Here is a 24,229-nt window from a genome sequence, read left to right as displayed (position 1 = left end):
GAAAGCCAGGCATAAAATCAATTAACTGTAATAAAGTGTGATAAGGCCTATAACAGGATACAAGGTAAAATACGGGCACAAATGACATAGCTATCAATATTGATTCATGTGAGTGATCTTTACAGAAGAGATGATACTTAAAATGTCTTTGAAGTATAATGCAGACAAGTGAGCAACAAGTAGAGAGGAAGTATGTTCTAGTAAGAGGGAAAAACAGGCTTAAAGGCAGAACGAGTCAAAAAGAATAGACTAATGCACTTTCCATGCAATCTTCAGCAGTCTTCCTAGAATTTTCTTCATTGCATCACTAGATTGGATTCATGTCTTCTTCTTCATGTCTTCTTCTTACTTAGTTTACTCCTTCAGCTTGGTGCTTGGTATAGGTTTGCAGCCTATATTGGTAAAGGAATCTGAATAGTGAAATGTCTAGCTGAATTTCTTTTATTATCCCTTGATTCTTTCATGGGTTTTCTATCAATGTTGAACATGAAGGATCTCTGGATCTGTACTTTTCATTACAATATTTGATAAAAAATGAGCCACTAAATTATCACAAAAGGTGTGCTTATTATATTTCATCTAAAGGAGCAATATAAATATCTTAGAAATATTTTCAACAATAAAAACAGGAAACAAGAGTATAGAAATTAATAATAAATTTAGATATATGGAATGACTCATTTCTAGATAATAGTGATGAGTGCAGATTCTCCGTATGGTGTCCAGAAAACAAAAATGTATGATCACTGATTTGGCCTTGACAGACAGGCAAGAAGAAACTAACATCTAGAAGACACAAAAGTAGAAGGAAACCCAAGGAAAGGTTGAAGGATACAAAGATGTTTAACCTGAAAAGCAGAAACAGTGCTAGTTTCTGCTTTGCCTTGCTGTGCTTTGCTCCTAAAAGTTTTTAGCATGTATGCACCTTTTCTTATAGTTTCTGAACTAATTATAATCAAGCCTGGCAATATAATCAAAGCTCCATTCTCATCAGTCGATGCCAAAGAAATTCATCAAAGAGTCATAGCATATTTTCCATTACTCCTATAATAGATTCCAAACACGCACGTTCATATAGAATTTACCACTTTCTTCCTTTATCCCTGCTGTACTCTAAGTCTCTATGACAAGACTTTTGCCTTCTGTTTTGAGTGGTCCACTTGGTTAAAGTCCATAAAGTCCATACAGTTACTCCCATTCTCATACGTGACTTTTTCAGGTCCCAGGGGTTGGGACCCTCACTTAGGTACCAGTGAGGGTCCAATCAATGAAGAGTTCTACAATATTATCTTACTAACTACAAATACCAATAAGACCCAAAGCCTCCAGGTGCCAGGCCTTGCCCATTTATGTATACCCTTATAAGGAAAACATACCCTAGAGCTAGCCTAATTTTGCCAGAATATCTAGGAATAATTACTTTAATTACTGTATCTCCCAATAAAGTCAGCCCTCAAAGCTAATAAATCACCAATCCTGGCTAGTTCAATAATTTTCTGTTGCTTACTGATGTGTGACCTGGGTTCAATTGTGCTTCTAAGCCTAGCCCTCATGACTTAAGACATTACTGACAAATGTTTGAATATATTTGATGCAATATGATTTATTTATCAAATGTTCTGAGACCAATTCTAACACCAATGGCTAGATATTAACAGAAGATGGATATTTGACTAAATTAAAAATTAGTGACAGATCAGATACTTAACTTAGTGAACAATTTAACTAGATGACTCCTAAGGTCCTATGAAATTTAAAATTCTATAATTCTATAAAAATCTTTGCAATTAAAATTCTAAATTTTTTGTTTGGATAGGATAATAATCTGAAAGATCCCAGAAAAGAATAGTGAAGAAACAGAATTTTACAGCTTTATCTTCTGATTCCAGATATTTCTACAATTTGAATAAAATAGGGAAGTGTGAACTGGCCAAAAAAATGATAAAGAAAGAGTAGAGGACTGGTTGGTAATATAATTCCTTGATCAAACAATTGCTAATTATAATTTTTAAATTAATGCTATGAAAGACTTTAAGGCTTTTGGCTCTCAGTTTGAGATAGAAGAGAAATGAAAAAACAATTTGGGATAAATAAGAGTACAACAATTTATCTGAAAAAGGTAACATTTTTAACTAGGCCAGTTAAAGTAAATAAATGATTTTGACTTGATTTGAAAAATATAGTAAGATATCAAGTGTATCAAAGTCAACAAATTATCATTGAATCAGAAATTTTTAATATCTATATGGAATGTGACTAAAGTTTTCCCAGCACTATACAGAAGACATAATTAGAAAATGTCTGATGCTAAATAATAGCTTTAAAATTAAGGCTGGGCACGGTGGCTCACAACTGCAATCCCAGCACTTTGGGAGGCTGAGGTGGGCATATCATTTGAGGTCAGGAGTTCTAGACCACCTTGGCCAACATGATGAAACCCCGTCTCTACTAAAAAAGTACAAAGAATTAGCCAGGTGTGGTGGCGCCTGCTTGTAATACCAGCTACCTGTGAGGCTGAGGCAAGAAAATCGCTTGAACTCAGGAGGCAGAGGTTGCAGTGAGCCAAGATGGTGCCACTGCACTCCAGCCTTGGTGACAGAGTGAGAATCCATTCTCAAAGTAAGTAAAAAATTAATTAAATTAAATTAAATTAAGGTAAAATCCCTGTGGTATTCTTTCCCAAAACTCAAAATTTCACTTTAATCATAAGAAAAACAAACCCAAATTCAGAGATATTCTATAAAATATGTGAGAGGTACTCTTCAAAATTATTAAGGTTATGGAGGAAAAAAATACAAGGAAAGATGAATAGGCTGTCACCAACCAGAGGAGACTGGAAGAACGTGACAATTAAATGCAATATGCTACCCCGGATTGAATTATGAAACATAAGAAGGACACTAATGAAAACTGGTGAATTCTGAATAACATCTAGAGTTGAATTGATACTAACGTACCAATGTTGGTTTCCTAACTTTCACGAACACACCACAATGATTTAAGATAACAAAATTAGGGAAAACCAAAACTGGGTAATATATGGGAGCTGTCTATATTGTACTATTTTTGAAACTTTTCTGTAATCTAAAACTATTCCAACAAGTTTATTTTTAAAAAATGAAAGTTAAGAAAAGTTTCCATTCAGAAATATAAGACAATAATTCAAAAGTGTAAGTATATAATGACTGTAACATAAAAATTAAAATGAGTATTTATTGAGCCATAGGGCTTGCAAATAAGCAAGTTAAAATAACAACTCCTTTCTCATAAAATATAACCATAAATATAGTGCAGTGGTATTTATACATAACAACTTGTCAGCAAATATTACCAAATGTTAACTTCTTATTTATTTATCCATTTATACCATGAAAGTCAGTGGAGGGAGAAAAGATAGGAAGAGGGAATGAGTGGCAGTGAATTTAATTATGCTCTATGTGCTTATTTTTAGTTAACTTACTTCCATGTCTAGACAGCATGGAATCATTTGTGGTGAACCAATGCTTCATTCAAGAACAAGAAAAGCCAGATTTAATACAAAAATCATCTGCCTAAAGGTATCAGAGGGCTGTCGCTGCAATAATGGCTTGAGTGTCTAAGATTCTAAAGAGGAGTTAACTGGAGAGGAATCTTTGGAGGATATGCAGTTATTTTTTCCCCCTGAGAGTGTCATATTCTAGATATTGGGAAAACACTGAGAAATCAGGCTTTAACTAGGCAAAGAACTCCTGCTGGAAGACAGAGAAACCACCCAAGCTTTTGACAGCTATTCAGAACTGAGGTGACAAAATGGAGATTTGAGACTTGTTTCTGAACCAAATTATCTGCCAAATTCCAAACTTCTACAGGTCATTAAGTTAAAAAGCTAAGCCCGCAAACCTCTGAAAAAATAGTCGAGTTTTCCACAGTCTACCTGTGCTGAGGAAACAAACACACACTAGAATACAGGATCATCCAGCAGTCAGGCCCTTGTAAATACTCAGCTCTCAGTTTTGGAGGCCTCATCCAAAATAGAGGGGTGAACCACAACTAGGCCAAGACTTACCAAAACCTCCACTCAGCCTCCATGGGAGATGGTAAGGCATTTTGGATAGCAATGGAAATGAACTAATATGAAACATTTTACGAAGTAGGAGAGAAAAGGAAAAAGTGGTTAGCGATCACCTTGTGAAGACCAGAAAAGATGTGAACTAGTACGGAAATAGAGAGATTGTCTTTAAATAGAAGCAGGTAGTTAGAAAAAAGTAAAGTAGAAAAGGCAGAGCACATGGGTGCAAATGCAGGTAGGCTGGTAGATGAAATGGCTGTGGGCATGCAGAAGTTATCTTTCTAACTGGGAGGAGAGGTTAGATAACTAAAGAGAAAGAAGAGATAAAATAGTCCTCTAGAGGGAAGAGTGAATAGACAAGCAAAAAGCAAGAAGTTGCCAGGCAACACTAAGAACCTAACTGAATATATTAATAGTTGGTCATAGATTTAAGGTAAGTGCAGTCAGTAAATCTGTGTGATTTTTCTCCCACCTTATAAAGCTGTGAAGATACAAAAGAGATAGAAAGATTCATTTAACTAGGTTTTGATTTTGCTGGGTGAGTGGGACAAAGGAAGAGGGCCAAGAGAAATGAGGTTACATTATATGCAAGTTGGCTAGATGTGTGTGTGTTGGGGTGGGGGAATAAGGACATAAGGGGTTTGAGGGATAGAAAAGAGTTAGTAAGATTGAGAGAAATAAGTTGAGGCCAGGCACAGTGGCTCACATCTGTAATCCCAGCATTTTCGGAGGCCGAGGTGGGCGGATCACTTGAGGTCAGCAGTTCAAGACCAGCCTGGCCAGCATGGCAAAACCCTGTCTCTACACGAAATACCAAAAAATTAGCTGGGTGTCATGGCGCACACCTGTAGTCCCAGCTGCTCAGGAGGCTGAAACACGAGAATTGTTGAGCCTGGGAGGCAGAGACTGCAGTGAGCCAAGATCACACCACTGCACTCCAGCCTGGGTGACAGAGTGAGAGTCTGACTAAAAAAAAAAAAAAAAAAAAATGCTGGAGTCAGAGTTCTAGCATGAGTGAGCTAGAAAGAGAGCAGAAAGTGGGAAGCTTGACATTGAGACTCAGAATGACCAGGAACAGACTATGACCACAGAGTAGATAGCAGATATAGTGCGCAGCACATAATGACTAAAGTAGAGAAATTTAGGAAATAAGAGGCTGCAATTTTTGAAAGGATTAACTATATAGGAATTTACATCACCAAGAATTATGACAGGTGTAGGCTAAAGAAAGAGACATTGGAAAATGTCTTAACAAAACAAGGGAAGTGATATAGAAGTGTGTACATGACTACAACAATAGTGTGTACTGGGTGCTAGAGTCTGATGCGTGAGTTTCAAAGCTGGAGGTGTTTAGGGAGTGAAAAAGGCATTGATCTGAAAACACTAACAAGGCCAGGTGTGGTGGCTCATGCGTGTAATCCCAATACTTTGGGAGGTCGAGGTAGGAGGATCACTTGAGGCCAGGAGTTCAAGAGCAACCTGGGAAACAAGGCGATACCAAATCTAAACACACATACACACACACACACACACACACATAAATAAATAAATAAATAAATAAATAAATAAATAAATAAATAAATAAATAAATAAATAAAACAATAACGAGAAACAAGCCTCTAAGCCCAGTGGTATAACTGGTATGAGAGAGAGCACAGTCACTAGTTGAAAGGACTGTATTGGAAGCAGTGGCCTGAGGGAGGTAATCAGGTTTCAGGTAAAGCAGGAAAGTGTAAGTAGCATTCAAAAAAAATACACGAATAATTTTGATCCATTAATCAAGATTTACTAAAAGGTACTGAATTAGGCATTGGGAATAAAACAGTAATACAGACATAGTCTCAGTCTTCAGAAAACTGTAACTTAAGTAAGAAGTCCCATATAAAAGTGATTAATTGAAAAAATATAACTAAATTTCTATAGCAAGTTAGCCTGTTATAAAACAAGTTTAATTTTATTAAGAAATGAGACTGCATTAAATTCTATTTAAAATGAGGTCTCATATTTTGAACAGTAGTATAATAAAATACATAACTATTTTAATATAGGTAGTCATTATGGTATTAATTATGTGCTAAAAACTAATGTGAATTAAGAATATCTGGGCCACAGTCATTTTTTAATGGTTAAAAAAAGGGAGAGGAAAATGATAAGTATATGCTTTTACAGATACATGCAGAGTTACCTTAGACAAGGCAGCATCCCGTTCTTCTATTAGTGCACTCATTTCTTCTGCAGTTATTCTCATTTTACATTCCTTGGTCTTGTAGATTCTATCCACAATTACAGCTCCATTCTTCTGAATAGCTATCCCTGTGTCTGCATTGTTTATTCTGTTCAGTAATTCCTGTAATGTCTACCAACACCATTATATGTTAGTCAGACATGAAGTTTTAATATATTTTATTTAATATAGGGTTTTAATTAATAGGCACATGTGAATTGTAAATTGACTGAGTGAAGTTATTGAATTTTCATATTGCAGCAAAGATGTACATTATTAGTGTGTCAATTCTTCTTTTTCCCACATCTTAGTTCTTGAAACCCACTCAATTGAACTTAAGCCTCTAAGATATAAGACTGACATCAAGAAATCTCCTCAGAGAATGGCTTACCATGTCATTTTCTTCAGGGTTAATATTTTCTAGCCTAGAAAAAAGGGACACAGAAAGGCTGATCAGTAGCATTTCCTTAGTGCAGCAAAATGAGTTCGCTTTTTAAATCTTTAGAACCTCAAGTAATTTCATTCGACTAGTCTTTAGAGTCAACCATGACACTGAACATATTAAAGTGCCACCTGCTTGACTCCATCTTTCAATAATGCTCCATATCTTCTGCACTGACTTCAGACTGTTAAGTTATTAATGTTTACTGCTATATATGACTACAAGGATCAATTGTTCATATGTGCTTAGATGAAGAAAGTTCCCCAGTGATAAAAGCACTCATTCTCATCATTATATTTATTCCTGGACTTTCCATTTTTATCAGAAACTGTATTTCCTCTCTTTTTTTGGACACCATCATAAGTAAAACAAGGCAAGTATTTTTATTACAAAGTTTAACTATGTTCCCTCAAAAGCAATAACAAATAATTACACTAAATTTGAAGTAAAAATCTCTTGCTGTTACCTAGTTGTTATTATAAAACAAACGTATAGGAAGGCTGACCAAAATTGTACCAAGTTTTTAGATGATTAATGTTATTTTCTTCTTCATAATGTATGTAGAATTATTCAACATAAAGACGAAAAATACAAATGGGCTCCCCTCAGAAATGCATTTTGTCTTTTAGGGGTCATAGTGGCTACTGAAATGTTTATTGATGTTGACAAATTGAAGAAATGCAGTGAAGGTAAAGAAAGCAGTTTTAAATTACATAGAAAATGTCTATAATATAATTTAGACAACCATTCCAAGTACGTAAATTAAAAGAACATTTGTAATATGCATTAGTGAAAAGGTATAGATTCTAGAAAGGATCTTAATTATTTTAAAATTACATTAAAAAGTTTAGATATCCAAGTTTCTGTTTTCTCAAGTTTTCCTCCATTTCTGTGCTCCTATGGTTTAACATTTACCATAAAAGAGGATACTAGCCAAAGATAACAGAAGACACCTAATAAATATACCACAAAATGGTTCCAAACTTCACAACTGGATAAAATTGCTACACTCATGGAAAAGTAGTACTTTTAGAATTTAGTATTTTAACAGAAAAAAAATACACACAAATATTAAAGAGCTATTTCTAGACATACTTAAATAGTAAAAGTTAACAGGAATGTATAGTAATTTTAAGTTATATATAATTCAATGTATCTGAAACTACTAATGTCCACTTAGGTTTGCATTTCAAGAAGGGCAACTACTTTCATCTTTTATCTTTTTTTCTTCAAAATAAATGAACAATTTTCAATGATGCTGCCTAACAAAAGTTTGTTCTATAAGAATTGTGAAGATAAATTGTGAAACTTCTTTACACCTCAATTGAAAAACCTAACAGAAAATTATAAGATAATAAAATTCTTACATTTATTTATTATCATAGTGAAAATATTTGAAAAAAATGAGTGGCATTTAACCAGCAGTAATTGGTTGGCTAAATACAATTTTTAAGGAAGTTATATGTGGTGAGAAATATTTATCTTATGTTATCTTTTATTGTCATTCTTTTTAGGTAAAATCAAAGTAACATCTAATTATGACAGCTACCCAATAAAATCCAATTAATACGCTTACAAACTTCACAATTACCTTGTTAAACTTGATAATTTAAAATGTGAACAGATACATGACAATTAAACATTTAGACTGGTAGATTCCTCTGGAACCTTTGCAATAACAAAAGACATTTAGTTACCAAGGTTACAAATCTCTATTTTTAGTTTCAAAGAATTTTATATGACCAGGAAGGAAATAGCAGCAAGTTACCTAGTCTGTATATTCCAAATAATCAACACACACAAAAAAAGTGTATGGAAGTGCTATGTAATATTTATAGGTTGTCTTCAGGCATTGGAATGTAAAGCATTACTTTAAGGAGAGGAAGATGAAGAGTTCAAATGTTTAAGGAGAGGAAGATGAAGAGCTCAAAAAGAGTTTCAATAAGAAAAGTTTAAGATAATTGTATTTAGTCTAATATTAAAATTCCCTACTAATTTAAATATTTTTTTAAAATCAGGATCAAAAGTTCTTATCAAGGGCTATTCCAGATCCCTGGCACATGAATTTAGCATTTAGACTTTAAATAATTTGTGTGATTGCTGCTAAAAGCACACAATATATACTGACTTGTCATTTTGCTGATAAATGAATTTAAATTATGTTTTTGGTAAGGCTACCGTACTAGGTCTGACACACAGGACGTAAGTGAGCTAAGTGAGCCACTTAGCATTTGGATCTCAATCTTGCTTTGTTATTATTCTTTATAATTGATGTAAGTATAGTGATAAATGGCCAGCAAAAGAAAAATATAACTTTAGTCAAAGTGAAAAAATTATTACTTCGAGATTTGAAAATGTGCATAGATGCAAGTAACCTTCAACACAAACATGAGTCTGGAAAGAGAAAAAGTCAATACTTGTATTTCTCTACTTGTATTTCTTTAAAAGTTTCAGGAAATATCACAGATATCACAGATTTATCAAAGAAGATTATGCCATAATTTAGTCTCAACTAGATTATATAGAGTAGGGATCAGCCAAGTTTTTCTGCAAATGGCCAAATAGTAATTATTTTAGGCTTTACCATACGCTCTCTCTCTATCATAGCTACTAAATTCTGCCTCTGCAGTACAAAAGCAGCCATACACAATAAATGATCAAGTACAGTTGTATCCCAATAAAACTTTATTTACAAAACAGGTGGCAGGCCGAATTTCAACATAAGTTCTTACTTTGCAAATCCTTGATACAGAGTGTTGGAAAATGAGACTAGATCTTTGATGTTAATGCACTGTAAGTGCCAATTTAAAATATTTGACATAATTTTCTAAGCTAGATCATTCAATATCTAAAGATTAAGAATCAACAAAAATAATTTTCAGAAAATGAAAATCAGGTCTATAATAAGTATATCTCATACTGTGTCACTTGAAACAACACAAAACTTAGACAACTTGTCTTTTCAGAAAAGAGGTGATTTGAAGCAGCTATACATGGCTTTAATTGTCTGTTTAAAAAGACTTTGGGGAAGGTACTAAGGTTTACTAGTGGTATGTACAACACATAACACTTTACTGATTTAAATAAAGACTTAAAATAATAGTTGGTGTTATATGAAATATATTTGATGAACTATAAATTATATCTCATTAATATGAGGTTTACAATTAGACAAAAGAATTTCAACCTTTTGTAAACTTTAAATTATGCCTGTAATAGTCTAACTTGACATAGTCATGATAATTAGTAAGAATTTTCCTGAAGTAAATGTCTATGGGCTCAAGTTTCAATTGATTTCCTATATCATGCAAATTCTGACTGACATCCTTGCACTCTAAGTGAAAAGATCCATGCGTGAAATGTCGCATTTCTTGATTTATCCCTAAATCAGTCAATATCACCTTTTTCTTTTCTGAAACTACAGTCATTCACCTTGTTCAATCCTAAGATGCCAAACGCTGACCTCAAATGATAAACAAATTTCAAATTTTTCTGAAAATTATAATTTGTTTGCTTTTATTCTAATCAGAAAATTCTGATTTGTTTGCTTTTATTCTCTCTCATTTTCTACACACCACCACACTTAACATGTTTAAAAAGTACCAACAATAGCAGAGACTGAAAAAAAAGGTATCATGATCTGAAAAGCTGAAGTATACAAATGCAAACATGTATAAGAGTATGTATATTTAGGTAATTTTAACTGGAATTCTTTTTTATTTTTTTCCCTAGTTTTTGATAAAAGCCAAAAAAGAAACAGAAAAAACATTAATGATCCAAGGGGTAAAGAAAAGCAGAGAGAGGCAGAATAAGACAAAGCAGACATTGTAACAGAGATACAACGTAGATCAGAAGTAGCAAAGCAGATGAGAGAAAAAAGACAACAAAGAATCTGAAGATTATAGGAAGTAAGAAATTAGGAATTTTTACAAAAAAGATGTGAACAATTTATATAATTTTATCATACACTAGATGCCCCCAAATATACCTTTCAGTCAAGCAAAACCAGTTATGTATTGGTCCTCTTATCAAGATGTAGTCTAAAACACACTCTTGACGGTTCAGAACCTATAGATTCAGCAGAAGAGAAAAGAACCTCACCAAACCATCTGATACTATGCTGACATAATATTCTTTGTTGCTGTTGTTTTTCTTGCTTGGTATGTGTGGCCTTCCCTGACTCTTCCCCCTACCTGAACTCCTAGACTCTGATACAGAAGGAGTCCCTCTTATAAGCTGTTTCTAGGAACCAAAAATTTCTTCAAATTAACCGTTAATTAATTGTTTTAAGTATTTATATAATTACTTATTTACTTAAGTCAATTTGACCATAATGCTGTGCCCCCAGCAACTACACTGTACCTGACACAGTATAGTCAATAAATAGTTACTGAATGAATTAATTAATTAAAAGAAAAGGCTGAGAATTGAATGCATTCCTTTTCTCCCATTCCCATTCTTCCCTTAATACTAATGATCTAAAAGATAAAATGAAAAAGATTCTGTCTCAAGGAACACTAATTTCAATATACTTTAATAAAAACTGTAACAAATATATGTATAAATTAAAGTAGATATGCAATGAAGGGTAAAAAATAGGAAAGAATGATAGGCTCAATTTAAATATTTTAGTTAAAGAGACAGAATAAACCAAATAAGAGATCAGTTTAATAGGAGTTCTGAGGAAGAAGCTTTGGCTTGGAAATGTAGGAAGATGGTTGTAACACTGATCAGGATAAGGGATTAAGGAGGAGGATCAGGTTTTAAGAATGAATTAATAAGTTTCATTTTGGATATGCTAAGTTTGAGTTGCCTGTGTAAATCTGAGGTAGACATTCTGACAATGTGTAATTAACTGACTGTGAGTCTTTGGCCAAGTAGTCTAGCCCTCTAAGTTTTTTTCATCTATAAAACATGAATATACCTATTTCCAAAGAGTTGTGACATTTTACGAAAAACTGATTTGTTGTCTTTTGAAGGTCAATTTGATTTTTTAAAAGCATAAAAATCTTTTTAGAAGCAAATCTCATGAATAAAATCAGTGATTGATTTATATAACGAAATTTATTAACATAAATTGCATGTTTGGTGCGTGATAAAGTGAACATTATAGTACCTGCAAATCTCCAAAGAAGAGTTCTAAAGTTTTAATGACTATACTACTGAAATTTTGTTAAAAGGGTGTCTAGGCCAGGCGCGGTGGCTCAAGCCTGTAATCCCAGCACTTTGGGAGGCCGAGACGGGCGGATCACGAGGTCAGGAGATCGAGACCATCCTGGCTAACACGGTGAAACCCTGTCTCTACTAACAATACAAAAAACTAGACGGGTGAGGTGGCGGGCGCCTGTAGTCCCAGCTACTCGGGAGGGGAGGCAGGAGAATGGCGTGAACCCGGGAGACGGAGCTTGCAGTGAGCTGAGATCCGGCCACTGCACTCCAGCCTGGGCCACAGAGCGAGACTCCGTCTCAAAATAAATAAATAAATAAATAAATAAAAGGGTGTCTAGAATAGCCAAAACAATTCAATAATGAAAGAACAAAGTTCAAAGACTCCACCTGATTTCAAGACTCACTATCAAGATTATGTGATATTGACAAAGGGATCAACATATAGGTTAATGAACCAGAAGAGTAAATTCAGAAATTAACCCACAGATAACGAGTCAACTTATTTCTGACAGAGATGCAAAGGAAATTTAATGTAGAAATGACAGACTTTTCAACAAATGGTGGTAGAATATAAGAATGTCCATAAGCAAATGAAAAAAAAATTAACGTTACCAAAATTTAAGTGTTACCAAAATTTAGAACTTGTGTTCTGCCAAACACACTAAGAGACTCAGAAAAACAAGACATTGACTAGAAGAAAATATTTGCAAGCCACATATCTGATAAATGACTTATATCCAGAATATAAACAACTCTTTTAAACAATAAGAAAAAAAAATCCAATTTGAAAAACTATCCAAATACCTGAACACTTTACCAAAGAAAATATGTAGATGGAAAATAAACATTTAAAAAGATGCTCAATATCATCTGTCATCAGGGAAATGCAAATAAAAATACTAAGATACTACTACACACCTGTTCGAATGGCTAACATCCAAAATAAGAAACAAAACAAAACAAAAACAATAGTTCCAAATGCTTGGAAGGATACACAGCAACAGGAACTCTGATTCGTTGCTAGTATAACCACTCTGGAAAAGAATTTGGCAGTTTCTTGTAAAATTAACATGGATTTAACTTATGATTCAGCAGTACTGCTACTGGGTTTACTCAACTGATTTGAAAACATATGTCCAGACAAAAACCTGTATATGAATACTTAGAGCAACTTTACTCAAAATCACCAAAAATAGAAGTAACCAAGATATCCTTTATACAAAGGAATGAATCAAAAACTGTGATACTTCCATACGATGGAATACTATTCAACAAGAAAGAAAGAACATAATATAAATTATGCATTCATTAACATGAATGCATTTTGCTAAATGAAAGAAGCCAGTTTGAAAAGTCTACATATTGTATGATTCCATTAACATGATATTCTGAAAAAGGAAAGACTGTCAGGGGAAGAAAGCAGGTCAGTAGTTGCCACAGAGTTGGGAAGGGAGGAAGATTTGAGTAGAAGAAGCAGTGGGGATTTTAAAGTGGCAGAACTAATTTGGATATATGACACTACACATTTGTCAAAACCCACAGATATTTACAGCACATAGTGAACCTTAATGTATGCATACAAAGAAACCAACTAGGAGATCAAAGGACACTAGGATAGAATGCAGACTACAATAAATAACTCTAATTACATTTAAAAATATGGCCTAAACTCACTTAAAGAGGTGGGGCAGAGGAAGGAGCCAGTTTAAGTAATTTTGGAAAATGGTCTCTTGAAACTATAAAACTAAACACTAAAAGAAGTATACATGGTACATTCTCATTGCTAAAGTTAATTCTCATGGAGGTATATGTTAATGATTCAGAAAGAGTTATAATGTATACCGGGTTTCAACAAACAATAGATGGTGGTTGGTGGGGGCCAGTTTTGTCACCACTGGGTAGAGTAATTTACAGATGAACAAAAGGGGAAGGCTATAATAAACAGTATGGTAATGGATTAGAATTAAGAACATCAGTGTGAACTTATGTTCAGCTTGATATAGATACAAATGGATAGGTGTATAAATAAGAGATATGTGTGTGTATACATCAGTTAGTGTATATATACACGTGTGTGTGTGTGTGTGTGTGTGTGTGTGTGTGTGTATCCTACTCTGTCTGCGGAAATGGTCTAGAAGCAGTCATACTCCCACAACAAAGGGCACACCTCACACCCAGATCTTGGTTTCTAATACTATTTTCTAATAAAAGGATCTAGAGTTCCTTGGAGGAATGACTGAATCTACTGGAGGGGCACAGTTCTATACATCCTTACATAAGGTGACCCTGGAGCTTTCTGTCATGCCAAAAAGAAAATGTTCAAAAATCAGAAGAGACCAGATGTAGTGGCTCTTGCCTGTAATTCCAGAACTTTGGAAGGCTGAGGCAGAGTATCATTTGAGCCCAGGAGCTTGAGACTAGCCTAGGCAATACAGTGAGACTCTGTTTCTAAAATAATTTCTAAAAATTAGCCAGGCATTAGCCAAGTGAGCGCCTGCAGTCCCAGTTACTGGGGAGGCTGAGGTGGGGGGATTGCTTGAGCCCAAGAGGTCAACGCGGCAGTGAGCTGTAATCATGCCACTGCACTCCAGCCTAGACAACAGAGCAAGACCCTGTCTCAAAACAAAAACAAATAAATGACAGAAAGGAATGGGGACATGTCAAAGAAATATAGGAGCTAACCCAAAAGAGCTTCCAATCCACAAAGGTAGAACATTTCAAGCAACAACATATATAACATAGTATTAGATTATAATCCAAAGTATTAAATGAACACCTATGAATCCATACTGACACAAATGGCTGAATAAATAAATGGGAAAAGAGACAAATCTCCTGTATTAAAGTGCTACATATAATTTATGTAAATATTCTCCCCTGCAGGAGGTGGAGCTCAACAACCTCCCATCTTCATTCTTTAGTATGGACTGTACTTAGTGATGTGCTTCCAAAGAGTAGAGTATGAACAAAGGAATGGAGGTAAGTAACTTTACAGTGGAGAAACTTAGCAAACCATACCTTGGCCATCAAGGTTAATATTACTGGTAGTAAATCCAATCAGTAGAATATACCCTTGAAATGATGTGAAGAAAATGGCACTCACTTCTGTAGTCTTCATCCTAAAAACTCATAACCCCAACATAACCATGAGAAAAATCCAAATTGAGAAACATTCTGTGTAAAATACCTTGATCAATATGCCTCAAAACTATCAAGGTCTTAAAACACAAGAAAAGTTAGAGAAAAATGTCACAGCCCAAGATGGGCTAGGGACACATACAAACTAAATCCAATCCTGGTTAGGATCCTAGAGCATAAAAAGGATATTTGAGAAAAATTAGTGAAATCTAAAGAAAGTATAGAGTTCAGTTAATAGTTATGTAACAATACTGAATTCTCCCCTGTGACAAAAGTACCATGGTAATGTAAGATGTTAACAATAAGAGAAAATGGGTGAGGATTATGCAGCAACTATCTGTATGATCTTCACAACTGTTCTAGATATCTAAAACTACTCTACAATTTTTTAAAAATCTTCAAAAACTTGGAATTCCAAGTAAAGATGGCACAGTGAAATCTGAACACCCAAGTCTACTTATCCCATCATATAGCTACATGAATAGAATATGCAAATTAACCAAATGGTAAAGAAAGTGGGCTGTCATGTAGTAATTTTTTTAAATAGGGAGGGAGTGCAGGGTGCAGAGATGATTATTTTGGCTAGATTACCTATGAAACAGGTGTTGGGAAGACAGTGAGCTAACAAAACAGAAATTTTCACTGATACCACACAGCTTAGAAATAATCTGAGAATGAGTTAAGTAGACAGCCCAGACAAAACTAATAAAAATTTTTCATGAAAATGAAAAATACAGAAAAGCCTGTATTACCTAAGAATCTATACAGAGGAAGCAAGAATCAAGGCTGGCCATGTTTTACTACAATAGTGAAATAAATAAAAGCCCAAAAGCAATATCCCCATGAAATTAGGATACATATAGAGAGACCAGATAGCATGAACCCTTAATGTACGGCACCAAACAAAATCCCATAAGCAGAGGACAGAACCTCCCACAAGAGGAGCATACAGTCCCAGAGAGGTCTTACCAAACTCCATTCCCATCCCATTGCCCTAGGGTTATATAGAAAGGTAGCAAGAGCAATGCCTTGCCAAGAAATGGCAGCTCAAAGAAGGCAAACAGGCCTAAAAATAAAATGTTTAGGAGGCTGAGCATAGTGGCTAACATCTGTAATGCCAGCACTTTGGGAGACCGAGGCGGGCAGATCACCTGAGGTCAGGAGTTCAAGACCAGCCTGGTCAACATGGCAAAACCCATCTCTACTAAAAGTACAAAAATCAGCCGGGGGGGTGGCAGGTGCCTATAATCCCAGCAACTCAGGAGACTGAGGCAGGAGAATAATAGCTTGAACCCGGGAGGCGGAAGTTGCAGTCAGTCAAGATCATGCCACTGCACTCCAGCCTAGGCGACAAAAGCGAGGCGTGAGACTCCTTCTCAAACAAACAAACAAAAAAAGTTTATTAAGGAAAATTCACTTGTACCATTATGTTCTGCTAAAAGTTTTTGACAAAATTGCCATTTCAAATATGAGCAAGATGCGAAGAAATGATATGGCAACTGTGAATACACCACGAATACAACACAAAACATGCAAAAGAAATTAGTTCCTAATAAAACAAGAAAACATAAACCAAGGTGCTATGATTTGAATGTTTGTCCTCTCCAAAACTCATGTTAAAATTTAATTGCCAGCCGGCGCGGTGGCTCACGCCTGTAATCCCAGCACTTTGGGAGGCTGAGGCGGGCGGATGACGAGATCCAGATATAGAGACCATTCTGGCTAACACAAGGAAACCCCGTCTCTACTAAAAATACAAAAAATTTGCTGGGCGTGGTGGTAGGCGCTTATAGTTCCAGCTACTTGGGAGGTTGAGGCAGGAGAATGGCATGAACCCGGGAGGCGGAGCTTGCAGGGAGCTGAGAGGCGGAGCTTGCAGGGAGCCGAGATAGCGTCACTGAACTCCAGCCTGGGAGACAGAGTGAGACTCTGTCAATCAATCAATCAATCAATCAATGCCATGGTAACAGTATTAAGAAGTAAGACCTCTGAGAGGTGATTAGGCCACTAGGCTCCTCTCTTATGGGATGAATTAATGTCATTATAGAAGGGCAACTTTAGCTCCCTTTTGCCTGTTTTTGCCCTTCTGCTTTACACCATGTGATGACTCGGCAAAAAGGCCCTTGAAAGATGCCAGCACCTTGATCTTGGATTTCAAGCCTCCAGAACTGTGAGCCAATAAATTTCTGTTCATTATAAATTACCTAGTCTCAGGTATTCTATTATTGCGGCAGCATGAATGAAATAAGACACAAGGGAAAGAAGAAAATTTTCCTACCCATGGTTGGCATTTTATAAAGAAAAAGAAAAGAAAATCATTTCAATAAAATAAAAGAGAAGGGGCTCAAACAATAAAGTGAAAAGAGAAATATAAAACTTAAGGAAATAAATTGAGAATCAAAAATAAACAAATAAATAAAAATTACATACATTAATTAGAAAGACCATGGAAAGGAACAATGACAATTGGGATTACCAACATAAAGGAAAGATTTGTAATCATCACAGTGAATGCAAAGGCAGATTAAAATATTAATCATTATTGAATAGATAACACATAAGGACAAAAATGTCCCATAGAAGTGTATCTGGAGTCTCTAAAGTAGAAAACCTAAAATCCAAAACATTTGTAGACCTAAAATTTTCATGAACCATTTGTGATGGCTCACAGCTATAATCCCAGCACCTTGGGAGGCCAAGGAGGGAGAACTGCTTGAAGCCAGGAGTTTGAGACCAGCCTGGGCAACACAGTAGGACCCTATCTCTACAAAAAAACTTATTTAGAAAGTAAAATTTCCATGAAATAATAGCATGGAACCATAAAAAAGCACGAGATCATGTCCTTCACAGGAACATGGATGGAGCTGGAGGCCATTATCCTTAGCAAACTAATGCCAGAACAGAAAACCAAATACGACATGTTATCACTTATAAGTGGGAGCTAAATTATGAGAACACATGGACACACAGAGTGGAACAACAGACCCTGGGGCCTATTGGAGCATGGGGGATGGGAGGAGGTAGAGGATCAGGAAAAAAAACGAATGGATACTAGGCTTAATACTGGGGTGATGAAATAATCTGTATAAAAAAACCCCAAAACCCAAGTTTACTTATATAGTAAACCTGCAAATGCACCCCTGAACTTAAAATAAAAGTTAAATTTTTTAAAAAAGGTAAAATTTCCATGAAATAAAGGAAGAATCAAATAATCCTTTGAAAAGCATGCTGTGGTCCCCAAAACCTTATTAAAGAATGATGAACACAATTGCTCTGATTCGGCCCTACTTTAAGAATAAAGGATGAATCCTTCAGGTATCTGACAAAAAAAAAGACAGACATACACACACACACACACACACACACACACAGAGCCAGGCATGGTGGCTCATGCCTATAATCCCAGCACTTTTGGAGGCTGAGGTGGGTGGATCATTTGAAGTCAGGAGTTCCAGATCAGCCTGGCCAACATGGTGAAACCCCATCTCCACTAAAAATACAGAAATTAGCCAGGTGTGGTGGCACTCACCTGTAGTCCCTGTTACTTTGGAGGCTGACGTGGGAAAATAGCTTGGATCCCAGAGGCGGAGGTTGTGGTGAGCTGAGATCACATCACTGCTCTCCAGCTTGGGTGACAGAGCAAGACTCTGTCTCAAAAAACAAACAACAAACAAACAAAACACACACACAAAGGGATCGGGAATCTGATTGATCTCAAGACTTCTTTTCAGGCAAACAATAACAGAAGACAAGAGAGTAACATTTTTACAATGTTTAGAATAAAAGGATACCTGACTCAAGAATTATATTTATAAAAAACTTGAATACAAGGATAACACACAGCCAATCTGAAGCATGTTAAATCAGAGAATAAGGTATTTATGAGCTCTTCCTTTGAAAGTGAAATTCATTCACCTGCTGTGATATTGTGAAATCAATACTTGGTCATCATTCCACTCCCCCACTCCTTTCCTCACCTAAAGGGAATCTCCAAAGTGATGTCTTTTTGTATGCTAATGATTAACTGATAGCTGGCAGCCCTTAGATACCTTCTGGATGGAGGCTGGTCATGAGGAAGGCTGCATGATTAAAAGGTTGTGACTCTGAGCTTCAACCCCCAACCTCTGCAGAGGGGCCTGGCAGTTAAGTTGATTACCAATAGCCAGTGGTTTAATCAATCATGCTTATGTAATGAAGTCTCCATAAAAGACCCAGATGGACAGAATTCCTAGAGCATCCTAATAGCTGAACATGTGGAGGTTCCTGGAGGGTGGTGTACCCAAGGAGGGCATGGAAGCTCTGTACCTCTTCCCCCATACCTTGACCTATGCATCTCTTCATCTGTATCCTTTGTCATATCCTTTATAATAAATGTAAGTTTTCCCTGAGTTCTGTGAGCTGCTCTAACAAATTAATTGAACCCAAAGAGGGGACGGTATGAATCCTCACTTGAAGCTGGTCAGCCAGAAGTTTCAGAGGCCTGGACTTAACGATTTTTGTCTGAAGCAGGGCCAGTCTTGTGGAACTGAGCCCTCAACCTATGGGATCTGATGCTTTCTCCAGGTAGATAGTGTCAGAATTTAATTGGAGGACACCCAGCTGGTGTCTACTGCAGAACTGATTACTTACTTGGTATGTGGGGAAAATAACTACACATTTGGTCAAAAAAGGCTTCTGTGTTGATTGTTGTGTTGAATAAGAGAAAAGAAAAAAGCACGTTGAGTTTGTGTTTTTGTTTCCACTGACGCACCCAGTGATTCCTCACAATAAAAAACTCAGGGATAAAAATGCTATCTATGATAAAACTTCCAGCAATGATTATTCAATCCTTTTAAAGTTAAGATTAAACAACAGGGCACACTTTGGCTATAAAAACTAACATGGCTATAGAAATGAATACAACTTTTACAGATTTTTTAATGTGAAATTCTTAATGAAAAAAGAGGAGTTTTAAAGTGCTTCTTTCTTTCTTTTATATGAGAAAAGAATTTTTATCTGAGGAATGCAAGCCCTTTTAATTATCAGGCCCAGAAAGAATGAAAATGAGACTGCAATCATGTCTTACTTGCCACCCTCTGAGCTATGTATTCATCTTTTTTTTTTTTTTTCTTGAGACAAGATCTTGCTCTGTCACCCAGGTTGGAGTGCGTAGGTTCACTGCAGCCTCCATCTCTGGGGCTCAAGCGATCCTCCCATCTCAGCCTATAAAGTAGCTGGGACTACAGGCATTTATCACCATGTCAAGCTAAATTTTTTAAATAATTTTTTTTTTTTTGTAGAAACTGGGTCCCACTGTATTGCCCACAATGGTCTTGAACTCCTGGACTCAAGCAATCCTCCTACCTCAGTCTCCCAAAGTGTTGAGATTACAGGTGTGAGTCACCATGTCCGGCCTGTATTCATCTCTTGAAACTGCTTGCTATTGCTACAAGTAGCTATAATTTAACCTAATAATGCCAAACCAGACACTATGACCCATACCCTATAGCTTAACAATGCATAGCCAATCACTAATTAATGTTATTTCTTATAAAGTAAACACAGTTCCTGACAAACTTTGTATCAGCCCACTCCCTATCTCTCTTTTTTGCATTTAAAAATTCACTCCTGGCCAGGTGCCGTGCCTAAGACCTGTAATTCCAGCATTTTGGGAGGTCAAGATGGGCGGACTGCTTGAACTTAAGAGTTTGAGACCAGCCTAAGCAACACAGCAAGACTCCATCGCGATTAGAAAAAAAAAAAAAAAAAAACTTAAAAAAAGAAAACAATTAATAAAAGTCCATTCTTAACTCCTGCTAACAGAAGTGTATATCAGAGCAATGTGAATCTGAGCTCCCAGGCTAGGGTGAATTCCTCAAGCTTGGCCCCAATAAACTCTCTACTTATATTAATTTTACTTCAACTTCTTTTAAGGTCAATTCATACCTAAGAGTCACACGATATTTTCAATTGAAATAATAAATGAGAAAATTCTGACCAGGCCTGGTGGCTCACACCTATAATCCTAACACTTTGGGAGGCTGAGGCAGGCAGATTGCTTGAGTCCAGGAGTTCGAGACCAGCCTGGGCAACATGGTGAAACCCCGGCTCTATTCAATTTTAAAAAATAAATATATATTAAATAAAAGAAAAGAAAAAAATTTGATGACTCCAACACCTTTTTTTCAGTCTCAATTGTTATTAGAAGAGTGTTTAGAAAATAAATATAGTTTGTTGGGAGAAAATATTGCATGAAGTTCAAAATTTTCTTCAATTTCACTTCAATTGACTATTACTCTTAAATTCAAGTTAACACTTACATAGCACCCACTATGAGCCACGTACTTTTCAATATTCAGTGATTTGGCTAGGTGCAATGGCTCATGCCTGTAATCTCAGGGCTTTGGAAGGCCAAGATGAGAGGATCGCTTGAGGCCCAGAGTTTGACAACAGCCTGGGCCACACAGTGTGATGCCATCTCTACAAAAAACTTTATAAATTAGCCAAGCATGGTGGCATGTGCCTGAAGTCCCTGTAGTCATAGCTCCTTGGGAGGCTGAGGTAGGAGGATCACTTGAGCCCACTTCAAGTCTGCAAGGAGCTCTGATTACACCACTGCACTCCAGCCTGTGTGATATAGCAAGACTCTGTCTCTAAACAAACAACCAACCCATACATATATATATTTTTTTTCATTATATATATAAAATATTTTACATATATACATATATAGTCAACAAGTAATTTAGTCCTTATGACAACCTGTGTAAGTCCTCATAACCTGCACTATTATATACATTTTGTAGCCCAACAAACTGAGCCTTATAGACTTTGGGTAATTTGTCCAACGCTATACAGCAAGGAAGCAGCAGAACCAACATTCAAAGATAGATTGGGTTCAGAATCTGTGCTCTTAGTCTCTACATTACACTGCTTCTCAAATACGACATGTAAAGAATGAATTGATTTTTATCCAATTAATTCTATGGCTACCTCCAATCAACCCCAAGCCATCTATCCTTCTAGGTAATGATATTTAAGTATATAAGAGAAAATGTTTGAAATAATGTTTCCCTATGGATAAAGATGATTATTTTGGAATAGGCATTGTGGAATTTAGGTGAATGTTTTTGTTTCTTTATTTGTTACTTTTAAACGAGTTTAATGGTCTACAATGAGCCTATCAATCTTCAAAAAAATGAAATCATTAATCTAAACGAAAAACAAATATTACCTAATCACAAGTTGAATACATATTATTAATTATTTATGGCTTTTTGTCTCCCCAGTGAACCATGTTTTAATTAGCACTTTACTCCGTTCCTCCACAGAGCCTACTACAACACTGGACAAAGTAAACGTGCCATAAGTATGCTGATTGAACATTAAATATTAGATTACTGGATTCTATCTATCTGTACAGGTAACATATTTCTAGATGTTCTAGGGCCTTTCCACCAAAGCATATTCCTTAGACTACCATCATGTGTAACATCTGGGAGCTTGTTATAAGGACAGAATCTCCGGTCCCAACCTAGGCCTAATGAACCAGAATCTGCATTCTGACAAGATCCCCCAAGTGATTAGACTGTACATTAGAATTTGAAAAGTACATATTTCTAGGGCATTGTTTCTCTAAGTGTAGTCCATCATTTATCTATCAGAATCACCTGGGTTGGTTTAAAAAATGTAGATTCTTAGGCTCCACCCTATTCAAGTATCACTCAAGTTTAAAAACCAAAGCTAAAAAAAACTGCAAGTAAAAAATAGTAAAGAACAGGAACAGGGATATTAAGCAGACAGCAGTGAAAGACTCAGACGGCTCAAATAAATTTTAAAAGTGATAATGAGGAGAAGAGGAGATAATAAAAAGAGGAGTCACATATGAAGGAACAACAAAACTATGAAGAAATAAAGAAAGTAATTGTATTGAGAGTGATGTGCAATTCTTTCTTTCTTTTTTTAAATTGACTGCTATTCCTGACAGGCAAACTAGCATGCCAAAGGTTTTAGAAAAAGACTGGAGAGGTCGAGCATGGTGGCTCATGCCTGTAATCCCAGTACTTAGGGAGGCCAAGGGAGGCCAAGGTGGGCGGATCACAAGATGCCTGTAATCCCAGTACTTAGGGAGGCCAAGGGAGGCCAAGGTGGGCGGATCACAAGATCAGGAGTCTGAGACCATCCTGGCTAACAAGGTGAAACCCCATCTCTACTAAAAGTAAAAAAATTAGCCAGGCATGGTGGCAAGTGCCTGTGGTCCCAGCTACTTGGGAGGCTGAGGCAGGAGAATTGCTTGAACCCGGGAGGCGGAGGCTGCAGTGAGCCGAGATTGCACCACTGCACTCTAGCCTGGGCAACAGGGCGAGACTCCATCTCAAAAAAAAAAAAAAAAAAGAAAGAAAGAAAAAGACTGGAGAAAAAAACTGGAGATATGCAATTTCCTAGGGTAACACATTAAGAATGAGTCACATTTTTGAATATGTAACTACCACCTAAAGCATACCTTATATAAGTGTTCCTAATATCATACAGAGTTTTAAAAGTGTACATACATGTTTAGAGACATTTCCATATGCTTGGCTCGTGCAATTGCTTCATCTCTCTCCTCAATGGCTAATTGCAGTCTAGACATAACAGCTTTATCACGTTCCTTCTGCGCAAAATACACTTCTTCAACCAGAGCTACCAAAATATATAAAGCACACAATCAATCATAGAAAATAAAGGAGGAATGTATACCTTTAGCAAAAATAAAAGCCATAAGTAATTATTATTGTAAGGACTACTCATTAAACTGAATTAGTATCAATTAATCAATTCAGAAAATAGTATTTTTAATAATAGGTACTGCAAAACTGGGATACCACTTCATACCCCTAAAAAGAGCAAAAAATTTAAAGGTCTAATAATAGCAAATGTTGTAAGCCTATGAAATAAAGAAAACTCTCATACATATTGCAGATAGGCAGATACATTTCTACAACCATCTGAAGAGCAATTTGGCAACGTTTATTGAAGTTGAAGACAGGCCTAGCCTAGCAAATCCCCTCTTTGATATGTAGCCTAGAGAAATTCATGCACATATGTAAATGTAAACATGTACAAAAATACTTACTGCAGCATTGCTTATAACAGCAAAAGGTTAGGCATAACCCAAATGTCCATCAACATTAACAGGAATAAATAAATTACATTCAGAATGGAATACTACCCAGCATTTAAAATGACT

General features: G+C 35.9%; 1 protein-coding gene across 2 annotated transcripts in view; it reads right to left on the bottom strand.

The window, feature by feature from the left end:
• MIPOL1 (mirror-image polydactyly 1) overlaps positions 1 to 24,229 on the bottom strand; it is a 365,273-nt gene that overhangs the window by 249,620 nt on the left and 91,424 nt on the right. For both annotated transcript variants that reach the window (XM_011926108.1, XM_011926116.1), the window contains 3 exons: positions 23,553 to 23,682; positions 6,664 to 6,697; positions 6,234 to 6,404 (listed from right to left, as the gene is read on the bottom strand). In XM_011926108.1, the coding sequence (XP_011781498.1) occupies positions 6,234 to 6,404; positions 6,664 to 6,697; positions 23,553 to 23,682 (335 nt within the window). The remainder of the gene's footprint in view (positions 1 to 6,233; positions 6,405 to 6,663; positions 6,698 to 23,552; positions 23,683 to 24,229) is intronic.

Source organism: Colobus angolensis, unplaced genomic scaffold, assembly GCF_000951035.1.
Source record: "Colobus angolensis palliatus isolate OR3802 unplaced genomic scaffold, Cang.pa_1.0 Scaffold119, whole genome shotgun sequence".
Lineage (NCBI taxonomy): Eukaryota > Metazoa > Chordata > Mammalia > Primates > Cercopithecidae > Colobus > Colobus angolensis.
The sequence above is the reverse complement of the archived record's forward strand: the minus strand, read 5'-3'. Positions and strand labels throughout refer to the sequence as shown.